At 45.2% G+C, this 14,167-nt stretch overlaps 2 protein-coding genes across 7 annotated transcripts in view; both read left to right on the top strand.

Annotated features, from left to right (window-relative positions):
• TEAD4 (TEA domain transcription factor 4) overlaps nt 1-2,873 on the top strand; it is a 51,789-nt gene extending 48,916 nt beyond the window's left edge. For all 5 annotated transcript variants that reach the window (XM_051780824.1, XM_051780825.1, XM_051780822.1 and 2 more), the window contains one exon: nt 2,637-2,873. In XM_051780824.1, coding sequence (XP_051636784.1) covers nt 2,637-2,750 — 114 coding nt within the window. In that variant the 3' untranslated portion in view covers nt 2,751-2,873. The remainder of the gene's footprint in view (nt 1-2,636) is intronic.
• Nucleotides 2,874-9,381: 6,508 nt separating this feature from the next.
• TSPAN9 (tetraspanin 9) overlaps nt 9,382-14,167 on the top strand; it is a 172,163-nt gene continuing 167,377 nt past the window's right edge. For both annotated transcript variants that reach the window (XM_051780836.1, XM_051780837.1), the window contains exon 1: nt 9,382-9,502. The gene's annotated coding sequence lies outside the window, so the exon portion shown is untranslated. The remainder of the gene's footprint in view (nt 9,503-14,167) is intronic.

The following is a 14,167-nucleotide window of genomic DNA, read 5'->3' on the forward strand; positions in this document are numbered from 1 at the left end:
GGTTGCAGCTTGGCAACACGAAAGCCCAATGCAGGAGTTCACTGTTGTGAGTCAAAGCAGTTTTCCTTTTACAGCTCAGCGCCTAATTGAACTTAGTATCTCTTGTGTGTATTGCACTTCAAGACCATTTATGGAGCTCTAGAGATAGTAACTCAAGCAGAGAAACAGCAAAAGAATTTGAGACACCTCAGTAAGAGAGAAGAAAAAGAAAAATAGAGGGATATTTCATGAGGCAGAGAGATAAATGAAGGAGAATGATGAAAAAGACACTGAAGGAAATGCTTATTCCAACACTAAACAAATGTTGAGATCCTTTCTGTGCCCTGGCCCTTTTTGCAAGGTAAAAATACTGCAAGAGCACTGTTGAGTGGCTATAAAACATTTTTATGGGAAGAGTTCTTCACTGACCAGATTGGGACAGGGTGGGGGGTGGAGAATTAGTTTCCTCAGGACCATCCTGGACCTAGAAGGAATCTAGAGGCATGTAAAGAAAGGGGCATGTTGTGGGGAAACTCTGTGACACCTGCATGAATCACTGCAGCCTCTAGGTAAGGCAGTACTACAAGGCTGCAGCAACTAGATTTGCATTAGTGTTTTGTTATACCAGGAGCCTTTCCACACTCAGATGCAGCCTAAATTTGGGAAGAGGGCAGGCAGCTTAAAACATAGAGATTTTTCTAGTGGACTGAATTCTGTGTTTGCCTCTATAAGAGACATCACAGATCTTCACCCAAAGAATCTGAGGCTGGGTAAATAGAAGATAGTGGCTGAATGGAAATCAAGTGGTCTTCATTACATTCTCTGAAGATCTTGGAGAACTTCAGGCGACTCATTTCACTGCTCTGTGGCTCAGATATATCAGCTATATAACACAAGGTTAATAATATACCTCACAGGGCTTTAGTAAGTTTATTCTTTCATGTTTGTACAAAGATTTTAAACATCTGGGAGAAAGGAGGAGTATGAATGCTGAGAGTTCTTTTAGATGAACAGAAGCATGAAGTGGGCAGGGACAGAGATGGGGAAGGTCTGTGTGTGCTGTAATCCATACTGAGGAGCACTGTGACTGCTCTCTGCGAGTTATATTCCTCAGTCAGGCCAGCACTTCCTATAAATTCTATCAAAAAGCTGTCACATAGTTACACTTCCTCTGGGGCTTTGTGTTTTGAGTAATTTCATGTCCTTCCCTTACCTTTTGTCACAGAGAAGCATGTCTCCTGTGGGTGCTGGCATAGCCAGTACGTTGCCTTGCAGTCCTGCTCCCTGAGCAGCAGGCTGAGCATTTTCCACTCCCTACGGGGAAGATGAAAAATGCATAATGTAAGGCATGTTGCTAGTCCTCAGTCCCCACTACCAACTTCTGAGGCAAGTCTAATTATATTTTTTCTAGACCCTTTCGTGAGCTTAGAAACCCCTAATCCTATAAGCATGATTTATCTTGCTTTGCACATTGCTTTGGATCTAGTACTCTGAGATTTCAGTGCCCATTTTTGAGAAAAGGGTCTGGTGCCTTACTACATATCGATGTGTATAACTCATCACAGCCTGCAGAATAAAGGAGTTTAACTGTAAAGCCAATCATGAAGTAAGAAAATAGAATAGACCAAAATCAGACTGCTAAAATTAATAAGCAAGTTTGACAACGGTTATTTTCTTTCTGTTTTCACAAGAAAAATTGGGCTTTGGTACAGTTCAAGCCTCCAGCTGGAGCTGAGTTGGTGCTATTGCTGATAAAAATCTATCCCCTCCAACAGGAGAGAACTTTAACACAAACTCAGGTGACAAGAATGTGCAAAGTTGTGCAGTGTCAGAGGGAGAGGGAAGCTGAGCGAAGAGCTCTGGGTGCAGTATTTCGCTCGTCCCTGCCACGTAGTGCATGTTTCTGAAACATGGACAACACTGCTCCTTCACCGTGTTCCTGACACTGATTCATGTTGTAGAGTAACTAAGGTTCCTGAGGGACCACAGAAAGAGAAACTGGAAAGAAGGAGCTTCTGTAAGAATGCATAAATGTAGCAGCCGTCCTTCTCCAGACATCTGCAGTGTATGAAGAAGGATAGCTGCTACATTCATGCATTCTTACAGAATGTGTAATGGAGTCAAACCTGTAAGTCTCCTGTATAATGAGGTATACTCTGTAATCCTTGTGGTCTGTGTCTACAGGAGGAGATGGAGGGAAAGAACTGTTTGTGGTTGTGGTATATCAATATCCATGTGAGCAGGACTGGATGTGCCACAGAGGGGGCCTCTCTATAACCAACAAACTGCAATAAGAACTTTTTTGTGAAACACTTTCCCTCTGCTGAAATCTGCAATGCCAGGGCATGGGGAGTAGAGGGCCTAATGGACCTGCTTCCACTTATGTGGTCACTGCTGGGTCACAGTGGACTTCTCTCCACAGTGGACTCTGCTCACCTCGCTGTCTCTTCACTGCATTATATTCTGATACTGCAAAAGTGCTTTGCTTTGGTGTGTGGGCACACAGACTGGGCATTGTGGTGGCCAAGCTGCATATCAATCCTGTGCTTCTCTGTTCTGTGTCTATTACCGACTTTTTGCTTTAGGTTAAATGTATTGGAATATGTAAGCAGAGAAACAGCAGTTGCCATCTCAGCTTCTTCTCCTTTTCTGTCTAGGTTGTGACAAACAGGGACACACAAGAGACCTTGTTGTGCATAGCATATGTTTTTGAAGTATCAACTAGTGACCATGGTGCCCAACATCACATCTACCGGCTGGTGAAGGACTAGAGACTCTCTGCTTTGAGTTGTCCATGGAATGCATGTATAAGAAAAAAGCCTGTGCTTGAACAACCCCTGCCCCCTCATACCAAACTGAAAAATAAACTGCAGATATTGTGTATTTTCAGAAAAGTACCTCTGAGCTGGTTTGTGCTTGCTAAAGTTTCTGTCTGCAGGTTTGTGCAAATGGGAAAAAGACTTGGAGTCAAAGAAATAGACAAATGACTGCTTAAGGGTCTCACCAGAAACAGCATCCTGTGAAAAGTACTTTCCACAGAGTACACACAGAGTGTGATCATACACATAAAAGGAGTGGCGTGCATCTGGGTATACTGGTATGGCAGTGGCAGCAGCTTCCTCAAGTTTCACCACATATGAACAGGTTGAAAATGTTGATGCTACATCTGGTCTGAGTGGGTGCACTCATATACAATCATTTGTAGGTCAACTTGTGCACAGACGTGATTATTGTATGTATTATGCATACATTTATATAGATGTCAGACACCCGTGGGCACATGTATGTGTATGGAGATGGCACGTGTATCCTACACAGCTGCCTGTCTAGCTGTCCACATTAGCAGCTGCGCAGTCACAGGCTCGTTGAGCCTTCCTCTGTTAGAATCTGGTTACTTTTTCCCTCTCTTCCATGCATGACAGTGAGAGACCAACTTTTCTTTTGCCTTTTAAATGAAGTTATGCTTAGAAGATTGGATATGTTAAATCATGTTGTCTTGCTCAGCAGATTTCCTCTATGTATCAAGTCTGCTGGCTTGACTAAAATAATTCTTGCTTCTTTTGCTTCTGTTCTCCCTGCACGACTAACAATGCTCAGGGAGCTAGGCTGTACTCTTTTTCTTGTGCACCAGTAAAATTATTGTTTACCAAGATCAAATTGTTCTACCTGCAGCTGCAGACAGTGAAGTGCAGAAGTATTGTAAAGAATGCCACTTGGCCAGCAAACTGCCAAGGAAAAGGAAGAGAGAGAATAGTGAAAGAGGTTACCTTTCCATGTTTCCAAGGCAATCAAACACAGCCTCTCTGCTTTACTTGTAAACTGGGGTTGTTTAGTCAAGAGTCACTGAGAGGCAATAATCTTGGTCCCCACAATGCTGCTGATGTGGGGAGAAGATCCAGCCATTCATGTTGCGCTGAGGGAAGGGTCATGATGCTCTCTGGCAGGCACTAAACAGGAGATTTACTGGATAGCCAGGCACAGTCCCATGGCTGGGACAAACAATTTGATGGGGAATGGGGACTAAATGATTCATTTCCTCATTAAGCCAGTTGATCTGTTGTAACTGTCTAAGTGCAAATTTCTATTTGCATGTAGGAGGTCCCTCACAGGGATTAGTCTTCATCAGATATTACTGTGGAACATACTACCTCTACGTGCACGCTGCACCTTGCTGCTCCTGGCCTGTGTTTAGGTCATAACCTGTGCTTGGAAGCATGGAAAGGAAAGGACATGGGTAAGGAGGATAGCAAAGACAATGCCATGAAGTCAGCGCTGGAGAAAGATGCTTTGGTTCTTGTTATAGGAAAAGGGCTCCACTAATTTTTTATATCTAATGAAGTATTCTTCCCCCCAATCGTGCAGACCCTGCACTTTCAGAGGCTGCTTTTCAGGACTGTGCAGGGCTAGTGCTGTTAACCTTCTCTGTGCAGGAGCTAGAAGTGGATGGTAAAGGACAGAACTTTTGCTTGCACCTATTGAGCAAAATCTACACCTTCATCCTGTACACAAAGTTCCTGCTCTGCCTGCTCTCTCCAAGACAAAGAAATGCTTTCAAGTACTGACTTCCAAACAGCGATACAGAACACAGATGCCAACAGCCTTCCATAAGATCTGCATGGCTGGTAACCAGAATCAGTCAAGTTTGGAGAAAGACGAGCCAAGTACTTCAAACACCTAAAAAAAAAGCATCTCGAAATGTCTGCTGTTTTGCTGCACCTGAAAAATCCATGTAAGCAGAGCCTGCTCTTGCCCATCCAGTGCCCATTGGGTATTACTGCTAGTCACAGCCAGGTGATCAAACCACCCAGGAGTGAATTAACTACATCTCTGGAAACCAGCCAGCCCCTCCAGTTGGCCACACAGATATGAACAGCACCAACTGGCTGCAGTCCATTACTGATGCATGCTGCTGCCTATTTCAGCCCTACGCAATCTCCTTCCTGATCTCTGAACCATGCATGGAGCAGACAACAAATCAAATAAAACCTCACTAACAAAAAAAACAGACTGACTCTTGGGAAAAGTATTTTTGGTCAACACAGACAAGTGTGTTTTGAAATGAAGCCAGGGCTTCATTCAGAGAAAGACCCCAGCGATGGAAAGTTGCTTGTGATTTGTACTGGTACTTTCCTGCAAACATGAGCTTGGTGCCTTGCATGCATCCACTGCAGGTTTAGACCATGACAGCAGACTTCACAGAGTAGTCCCTGAAGGAGATGAGCCCTAGAAGTCCACTTAGTTCATCAGCTGATCACGAATAAAACTGCATTAGCAGAGTTTTAAGATGTTATCAAAACAATTAACACAAGCCAACAGGCTGAGGATCAGATGAAATCTTTGGGCAGTTGATTTAAGGACACTCATGTAGGTGTTTTTCTTTTTTCATTTATAACAATGGAAGACTATTCCCTGGCATTATTCCTCTCTACTCTTGTGCTTGGACTTTACAGATCCTTGGTGTCAATAACAACGGTCAGCAAGAGACACCTACCCACCTTTCAAACTCAGCAGAGAAACCAAAAGAAAATTCATGTGTCTGGGAGAGCTTGCTTTTATGTAGGCTACCAGATGAAGAAGATTTAATAAAGCTGTGAAGCAAAAGGAGTACTGGAAATTTTGGTCTGGACTAAAAGGCTTCTGTCCCCTTGCAGAATGGGTGAGATCCATGTAAAAATGCTTCTAAGACTGAAAGGACTGTAGATCTCTGTCCCTAAGGCTTCCTTTCTTGGAATTTCACCAGAAGAAACCAGACAGTAAGTCAGAACTAAGAGCCAGCTGCAGTTTTGCTAAAAATAAAGCAAAGCAAACACCAAAAAGCAGCATAGGTAAAAAAAGAGATAGCCTAGTTTGAAGAGGAAAGGCTGAATTGAACTCTAAAGAACCTACAACAAATGAGGATGTCAGTGTTTTTTCAAGTTTAATTTCTGTTGGGGCAGAAATACCAGAAATGTTAACCTCAGCCTGTAGGAACTTGCTGTAAAATCAAAGGGCAAAACAACAAAAGCTGATTGCCCTGGTCACTTTACAGGCACAGCGCTGAGATATTAGAAGATAAAGTGACAAAAGAGGGATGTAAGTATCTTCTTTATAAGAAAGCACCTCAAAAGTTTCCATTCAGCTGTGACTACTTTTTTTTTCTAGTGTACATGCTTCAATTTATCAGTCCTAATTTGTGCAGCTGCATCTGCTTGTGGAATCATGTCAAACTGAATTGCTAAAATGATTCCACCTAAAGATAGTCTTCTGCGATAAGACAACACACCATGGGTCTGAACAACACAGAACTAGGTAACACAGGAGCCCTCCCTTCATCTTTACTTCAAAGCCAAAAGAAACACTTCAGGTAAGACAAGTTCATTTGAATTCCCTCATTCATCTGTGATGAGGGGGTGGGAACTTCTTAAAGCTAACTGCCAACAAAGAAAACGTGTAGGTAGGCCTAGAGGCAAAGTTAGGTATTGAATTTAAATCTCTTTCTACTGCAAAATCTAGACCCAAGGATCTTTATTTCCTCGAGTATTACACTTATTTTAGCCTTTGGTGCAATGGTTTCTCAGTGACCTTTCCCATTTTCCTGCTCATTTTTATCTTGGTTCTGTGACATCTTGGCAAGATGAAGGAGGTGAAGAACTTGAGTGGTGACAGCAAAGAACTAATTCAGACAGGTGAGAACACCCTCAAATTTGCTCTAGAGCTGTAGAAGAGGCAGGAAGAACACATGCTGAGCCTCCAGGAAGCTGCCCAGGAGTCATGCTCTTTCATGAGTCCTGCAAGCACAGTCTGCATCAAAACCAAGCAGAGAGGCAACAGGCAACTTGCATGCTTGTAATGGGATGGCAAGATCAGGGCAACTCTCTACAAGGAAAGGATGGTCAGAAGCTTATGTTTATAACAGCTCTGTCAGTAACCCCAAAGACTGAGGTGCAGTCCCAGTCCATCTCTTGGACATCAGATCCGTAGCTACTACACTGGTAACCATGTTTGCCTGCATTTGGGTGATTTAACACACTAATTCAGCAACCAGTCAAGACTCCAGATCTGTGATCCATACCATTTTTGGCCTCTTAAATGAGCCACAAAAGTATTGGTGCTTATTCTGGGGAAAAGAAATAGAGCATCACTAAAGAAAAGCACCCTCACCTCCTTCAAGTGGACAATGTAGCAATAATGATGGGAAGAACCTGAATAAAGCAAAGCTAGAGAGTCTAGATGAGTGATCTCATTCTGTTAAAAAGAGAAGCACAGACTTTCATTCTCAAAGTCCCTAATTTCCCCACAGTACTCGGCACTGTTGCCATGTTATTGTTTCATCTGAAATTGGTGGCTGGGACCCAAAGCCATAGACTTGCTATTACAGTAAAGGGGGTATGTCCTGTGAGTCACACTGGAAAGCGTGCATCCATTTTTAGATGCCTCAAATTCAGCTACTTAAAGCTGTTCTCAAAAGCTGTATGTAGCCTTTAGGTTTTCTGGTCAGATGCCATGGGTTCAAATGTACTGCTGATGAGGTGCAACTCTTTCTGCTCCTCACTCTATGGACAACATCAGAGTGTTCCTGTGTTAGGTTTGGTCGTGTGGAAGACAGCTAGCTGAAGCTGAAACACAAGTGTACGAAGATTACTTCCCTAAACTTACTGGTATACTTGAGAAGAGACCTGCACACTAGCACGGTCTCCTTGGTAGAAAATGCAGCTGCAGTATCAGCCACTCCAGTCCCCAGTTTCACAGTGATCCTCAAGCTTTTCTCTGAATGATCAAATTCATACAAAGCTACCATATATCTTTTATCTTCTTTCTGTGAATTTTTTTTACCTTCTTTCCAAGATAGACACCAAACAATGACTTGATTTCACATATTTATTTTTTGCTTTCACTTGAACTAGAGAAATCTCAATACCTGAGTAAAAAGCTGCTTGTGCTTATGTCAACAGGTGAAGAACACAACATCATGCTGTTTCTGTTAAACAACCAACCAAACAACAATAACACTCCACCAAAACTGTCAAACATGTTCTTGTTGTCTGCTGACTTCCTGTGCTGCTTGTCTTTGAGGAAGTAGCTGTTTATCTCCGAAGTGAGTTACTTAAAGATTGACAACAATTCTGAAATGAAGATCCTTCAGTTCTCAGGTAGAATGGGAGTTCCTACATTAGAGGAGCATCCAGGAGATTGACCTTTTTTTGAAGTCCTAACACCAAAGAATCAAGTAAAATTCTTCCCACAGATCTTTTTATCTCCTGCTGCATTGCAAGACATATTTCCTTCATTACTTGCTTTAAGGCAAACACACAGCAACATTTGGGTACTTTTGTACATAAATAAATGAAGAACAGAGAGCTGCTGCACATACTTATGGGAAGAGAGAAACAAATATGCAGCAGATGACAGTTGTGTTGCTGGCAGCACTACCACCAGGATGCTTAGAGTCTGTTGAACCAGGCAGTTTATAAAAATCCACTTAGGACAGAATGGAAGGTATGAGAAAATGTATTTGATGTGAACATGCCCTTGAACTGAGAAGTGTGACAGCAGCAGCAGCACCAGAGAAGGAAATGAGAATACACAGGGGACCTTTGAATGTGAAACAAATCTTCCTTCTGCAAAAACATGTAATGAAAAAGCCTTGAGTTGCTCTTCATACACTGTAAAATACAGTTCCTCTCTGGAGGCCCATGTCCATAACCGCACTGGTCTACTTCTGTAGGCATCTCTGCTCCAATTCTAGGCCATTTCCCCGTCACACAAAATTTTGCTTAGTGGTCTGTGCTAGAACCTTCCAACAGCTCGATGAAGTTTCCTCTTGTCGTATCACTTGTTACCTGTGAGAAGAGACCGACCTCCACCTGTCTACAACTCCTGCTGCGACCACAGAAAGCTCAGGCGAGCACTCTGACATACCTCCCCTCTGTGCTAGAAGACGTAGGAATATACTAACAGTCATGGTGGGCTTGGGACCACCGAGCATCTTAGCCTGGGTTTGCCGTTTGCAGCAGTGGTCCAGGAGCCAGTGGGCTGCGCCCACTCCATCCTGCGGGCGCGAGCACTGCCACTGCCCTTCTGAACCCAGAGGAGACGTTCAGCCGCGGGTCCCTCAGGGCAGAGGAGCAGCTGAGGGGAGGTTGTACGTGCCCTCCGCCCCGGGCGCATCCCTCCAGCTCCGGGAGGGTACGCCGGGGATGCTCCTGGCGCCCACCCGAGGGAGGTCCCGGAGGGTCCCACGGGCGGCAGAAGGAGCAGAGCGAACCGCGGGCGAGCCAGCTCCAGGCAGAGCTCTGGGAAAGGGTCTCCGCAGGATGGAGCGGATGGGGTGCGCCGGAGTACCCGGCCGGCAGCGCTCCCTCCCTCCCCTCCTCCGCGGGGCTGGAGCCTCCCCTGGGCAGCGCCCCCAGCTCCTCCCCGCTCGGTAGCGCCGGTCCGAGCCCCTCCTCCCGTTTCCGCTGGCAGGAGCTGGAGCCGTGTCCTGCCGTACCTCCGCCGCTCCCCCTCCACTCGGCCCCATCCGGCCCGGCCCAGGGACGCGCGGGTGAGCCCCGGCGCCGCGGGGGGCGAGGGGCGGCGGGGACCTGCGGGCGCTTCCCGGCCGCGGGAGATGGGAGATGGCGGGGGACAGCCGTGGCGGGCGTGCCGGGGGGTGCCGCTGGCAGGGGCCGGGGGTCGCCGGCCCGGGGGTCGCCGGCCCGGCGGCTGGAGATGCTGGGGAGCGGCGGGGTCCCGGCGGGATAGGCGTGCGGGTGTCTCGGGGGGGGTGAAGAGTGTTTGGTGGAAACAGTAACCTCCCCCCACCCCCCCTCTGGTGCCTGTGTGATTTTTGCGGAAACAGGAAAGTTAGTTCAGTGGGATGAGACGAGCCCAGCGGCGTCTGCGTGCGCGGTCCTGTTCTCCGCCGGGGTGCCCATCCCTCGCTGGAGTTGATGGCTTCGGCTGGGAACTGATTTTTCCCCGCCACCGGGGGAAAACACGCCTGGAACAGCGCTGCTGGCTGGCGGTGGGGGTACCTTTTTGGCTTCAGCGAGGTGTGAGGGGGTGGGAGCGCGGAGAAGCCCCCGCGGGAGGGAGGCTGCGGTCCGGGGTGCGATGGGGAGCGAGCCCACGGCGGGCTGACAGCTCCCCTCGTCAGCCGCCCGCGGAGGTGGTGCCAGCAGTTTCTGCCTTCCCCCTTCTTATGTAAAACTTGACTCCAGCTTTGCCTTTTCCCGTTCAAGCTTTTGGAAACTTTTCTTGCTGATTCTTGGATATCCGCCTGTCGCCGTGCTCCTGATGGGAGGTGGGAGCTCCGTGAGCTCTGCCTCTCGAACAGGCCTTTAGCTCCAGAGATTCCTCATGGGCAGAGAGGAGGAACTGTGGTATGGGGATGCTGTGTTGGGGGAAAAACTAGACTACAAGGGTGAATAACACTGCATTTCTCTACTTAATCCTTTTATCAACTCTTTTGTTCTGTGCTTTTACTCTGTATAGTTTTGTGGTTTGAGCCACAGGGCTAGGACTGGGGGCACCTGATTTTTCTACCTGACTGCACTGACCTTATTTTAATGCTCGGGGGTAAGTTACCTGGGAAAAAGTTGAATATTCTCCCGGACAGCCATGAGAGTCGAATCACACAGTTTGTGCTGTTACTCCTTGGTGGACCTAAACTTTCCCTGTGGAAGCCAAAACTTAACATGTTACTGTAGCAAAGTTCTTAGTAACAGGTGCCACAAACAGTTTTAATGGTTTATTTGTTAAGCTGATAGATGGAGTCCTTTGTAGCCATGATGAATAATTGCAAATAGCCACTGAAGAAATGCATTCATATGAGTTTTATTGGTATAGAATATGGACCCAAAGTTAGCACTCAATGACTTTAAGAATGTCAAAAGATAATTAGCAAAGTGATGTTGAGAACACCAAGGAAAAAAAATCAGTCCTCATAGTTCTGTGTCCTTTGCTTCCATTTTGCATTTTTCCTCAGCTTCAAGGAGCTAATATAGCATCTGCCTCCAAATTTTTCCCTTTCATATTTTTAGACCTGTGATGATCAAATTGCAAATCCTACATACAACGCCTTTTCTATAATGGGGCTGTAAGACTTATGTCAAACTTGGTTTTGTGTACCTGCCCTTTCTTTAAACCTAATTCTCATGAATAAAGTTGCATTAGACCTTGAGGTCAGAATCCTGCAGATTCATCTGCATTATTTAGACAAAGCTCTGAGGTTAGAACAATTCTGTTATTCTTTCTTGAGCAGGGTAGAGGGTTAACTGTGAATGTCACTGTTATCTTAGCTATTGTGGTTATTTTAACAGAAAATAGCTATCAGAGATGCATATCCCACAGTCTTTGCTTTCCAGGCTATTTTAAGTTATTTTCTTCCAATGCATGCCAAACCTCAGCCTGTCCATGAGGGTATTTCCAACACAACTGTATGTTTAGTGTTTAAGCCATTCCTCCTCAAATGCACAAACTAAAAATGGCAAAAGAAAAGTAAAACTTGGAAGAGCACAGATTAAAATAGCAAAACGACACTGAGGCAGCAGCACTGTTTGGAGTAGTTACTTTCACATTTGTGTCACATATGAAACTAGCATATGAAACTTGCAATAGAGAATACAAAACTTTGTCTTGGTATTACTCTGTGGGAGCTGGTATGGAGCTAGTTGGGCCCGGAGCAGAAGTGACTGCTTGTTTTAGAAACAGTATGTTAACATACCTGAGGCACTGGGGTTTTACAATTGAAAACCCATCTCAGTTTTTCACTTTAGTCATGTTTCAGAATTGTGCTGTTTGCAAGTGACTGATGCCCCATTAGTTTTCTATGTTGCAAGAATGTCACTAGATTTATTGATGCATTAAAAAAAGAGATGAGATACTTTAAAGAAGCTGAATGTGAGCTGGTGGCGTGCTGTGGAAACGAAGGCAGCTGACAATACTCAGGGCTATTTTAGTAAGACTGCAGCCAGTATACCAAGGAAGTGATTATCTCCATGCACTTAACACTTGTTATACAGAGCCTAGTAGACTGCATCTAGTTTTCTGCCCTCAGAGCCTAGAATGGTATGGATAAACTGAAGCTAGTCCAGTGGAGGGCCATTAGGACCATCAGTGGCCAGAGCATGTTGTAACAGCTGGCCCTTGATAAGGGATGGGGAGCTGGGAACTGAGCATGGTAACCCAGCTGGCAAGGCAGGTGCCCCACCAATCAGGGCCTTGTCCCGTGGTACCGAGTTTGACAGTGCCAAGCATGAGTCTGGATCACTAAGCAGGTTTGTGATGATAAGGCAGGTCCAAGATCAAGTTCAGGTGTGAATCAGCAGGTCAGGATCAGGCTGACAGATGGTAGTTAGGGCCAGACACGGTCACCACTGAGCAGGTCAACAGTGATGCAGCAGGTCTGAGGTCAAGTGGGGAAGCAAGACCATGGGTCAGGGTCTGGATCAGTAGGGTCCATGACCATACAGAGGCATGATTGGAGACAGGCACACCTAAAACATACATTGGGCAGGCACTGAAGGCCACAGGCAGAGCTTAAATGAAGTCTCTGATGCCATGAACAGAGAGCAGGGGTGGATGTGAGGCTAATGAGTATACTTAAAGGCCCCTCGGGGCTCTCAGAGCCCTCATACCGCATGGGGATTGTATGCCGAGGGAACTAGGCTTGTTCAGCCTGGAGAAGAGAAGACTTTGATGGGACCTATAGTGACCTTCTAGCAATTAGGAGGAGGTTCTCAAGAGGACAGAGCTAGGCTCTTCACTTTGGTAGGTGGTGGCTGTGTGAGGGCCAACAAATACAGGTTGAAACAAGAGGTTCAAGCTAGATGTAATGAAGTCTTTCCTGCAATGAGGACAGTCAGATGTTGTAACAGACTGCCCAGTTGTTTGCTCTCACAGGTTTTCAAGACTAAAATGGATAGAGTCCTGTTGGGACCTCATAGCTGGCCCTGTCTAGAGTACAGCAGAATGGAACCCCCTCAGGCCTGCTCCAACATGATTCTTTGATCCTGAGATCAAGCAGCCATTTGGTCTGAGAAGGAAGGAGGTCTGCAAAGCTTTAGCAATACTTGTAAGTGCCCCAGATGAAGAAATAAAGAAAGGTTTTAGGATGCTGATGTGCTGCTAAAATACTAAGAAGAATTTAAAAAAATTAAATTAAAAATTTTCCTCACTATGCTAGGAGCTTATACTGACCAGGTCTGTGTGTGTGTATGGTCAGGAGGATACTTTGTATTTGAAAACTTGCTTTCCTTTACTGATTCTCAAAGTACAAAGTGCCTTTTTGGCATTATGTTGCTTAAAGATACTTTCTGAAATAGGCAAAACAGTGTTCTTTCAAAATTCATGTAGGAAGTGTGATGACAATAGAAGATGGTGCTAAGCTTGGGGAAAGACAGAGTATGATCAGGGAAGAGTTCTTACCTGAGGGGTTACCTTCTCTGATTCTCTTGAAAATAGAACAAACATGTCAGGTTCAGCAGAGCATTTCCCCATTTATGCCATGGTTGTTAGCAGATTTTAGGAATGAGTCCATCCTGGTAGGGCCAGCTTGGCAATACCCAGAGAATGTGAGTGGATCAGAAATAAGTCTTTGTCTTCTCTACATGGCAGTGAAATTGTAAATTGTAAAGTAGGGATGTGCTTAGGAACTGTCTTCACTCAGTAAAATGCATGATAGAATTTAATTTTGAGGAGAAGTACTCATTGGGAAGATACAATCTTGTTTATATTTTACTCATATGTAATAAGATGCTCTATTGGAGAGTAAAGAGGTATCACTAGTGCACTCTGTGCTTTCTCTTTATCTTACTGGTCTCCTAAAACTGAGGAGTCTAGAGACAATTTCTGCTACTCCTTGTAGCCTCTCTCAGATGAAACATGCGTTGCTCTATCAGTGTTATGTTTCCTGGGAAAAAAAACATTAAGTCCATCTTCTGGGTCACTTTCTTTGGTTCAGTGATATGTTTTCTGTGGTGTGTTTGTGATGAGGCAAGACATTGCTCTCCAGTGAAAGGTGTTGGATGCTTTCTTCGTTGCACAAGTGTTTCTAGGAAAGCTGTGTGTTTCTGTGGGTTGTCTGCTACTACAGTTGGACAGCACTGTTGCTTAAACGTCTTTCAAACCCTACCTCACCTTTCCTTCTGTTTTTTTTCTGATATTCCAAGCACTTGCATTCATTGCTGTCAATGCCAGTCTTGAGGGCTAGAGTTTGTAGAATAAG

The sequence above is a fragment of the Manacus candei genome, unplaced genomic scaffold, assembly GCF_025592945.1.
Source record: "Manacus candei isolate 608988 ecotype Guabito, Panama unplaced genomic scaffold, ASM2559294v1 h1tg000014l, whole genome shotgun sequence".
In the NCBI taxonomy this organism is placed as follows: Eukaryota; Metazoa; Chordata; class Aves; order Passeriformes; family Pipridae; genus Manacus; species Manacus candei.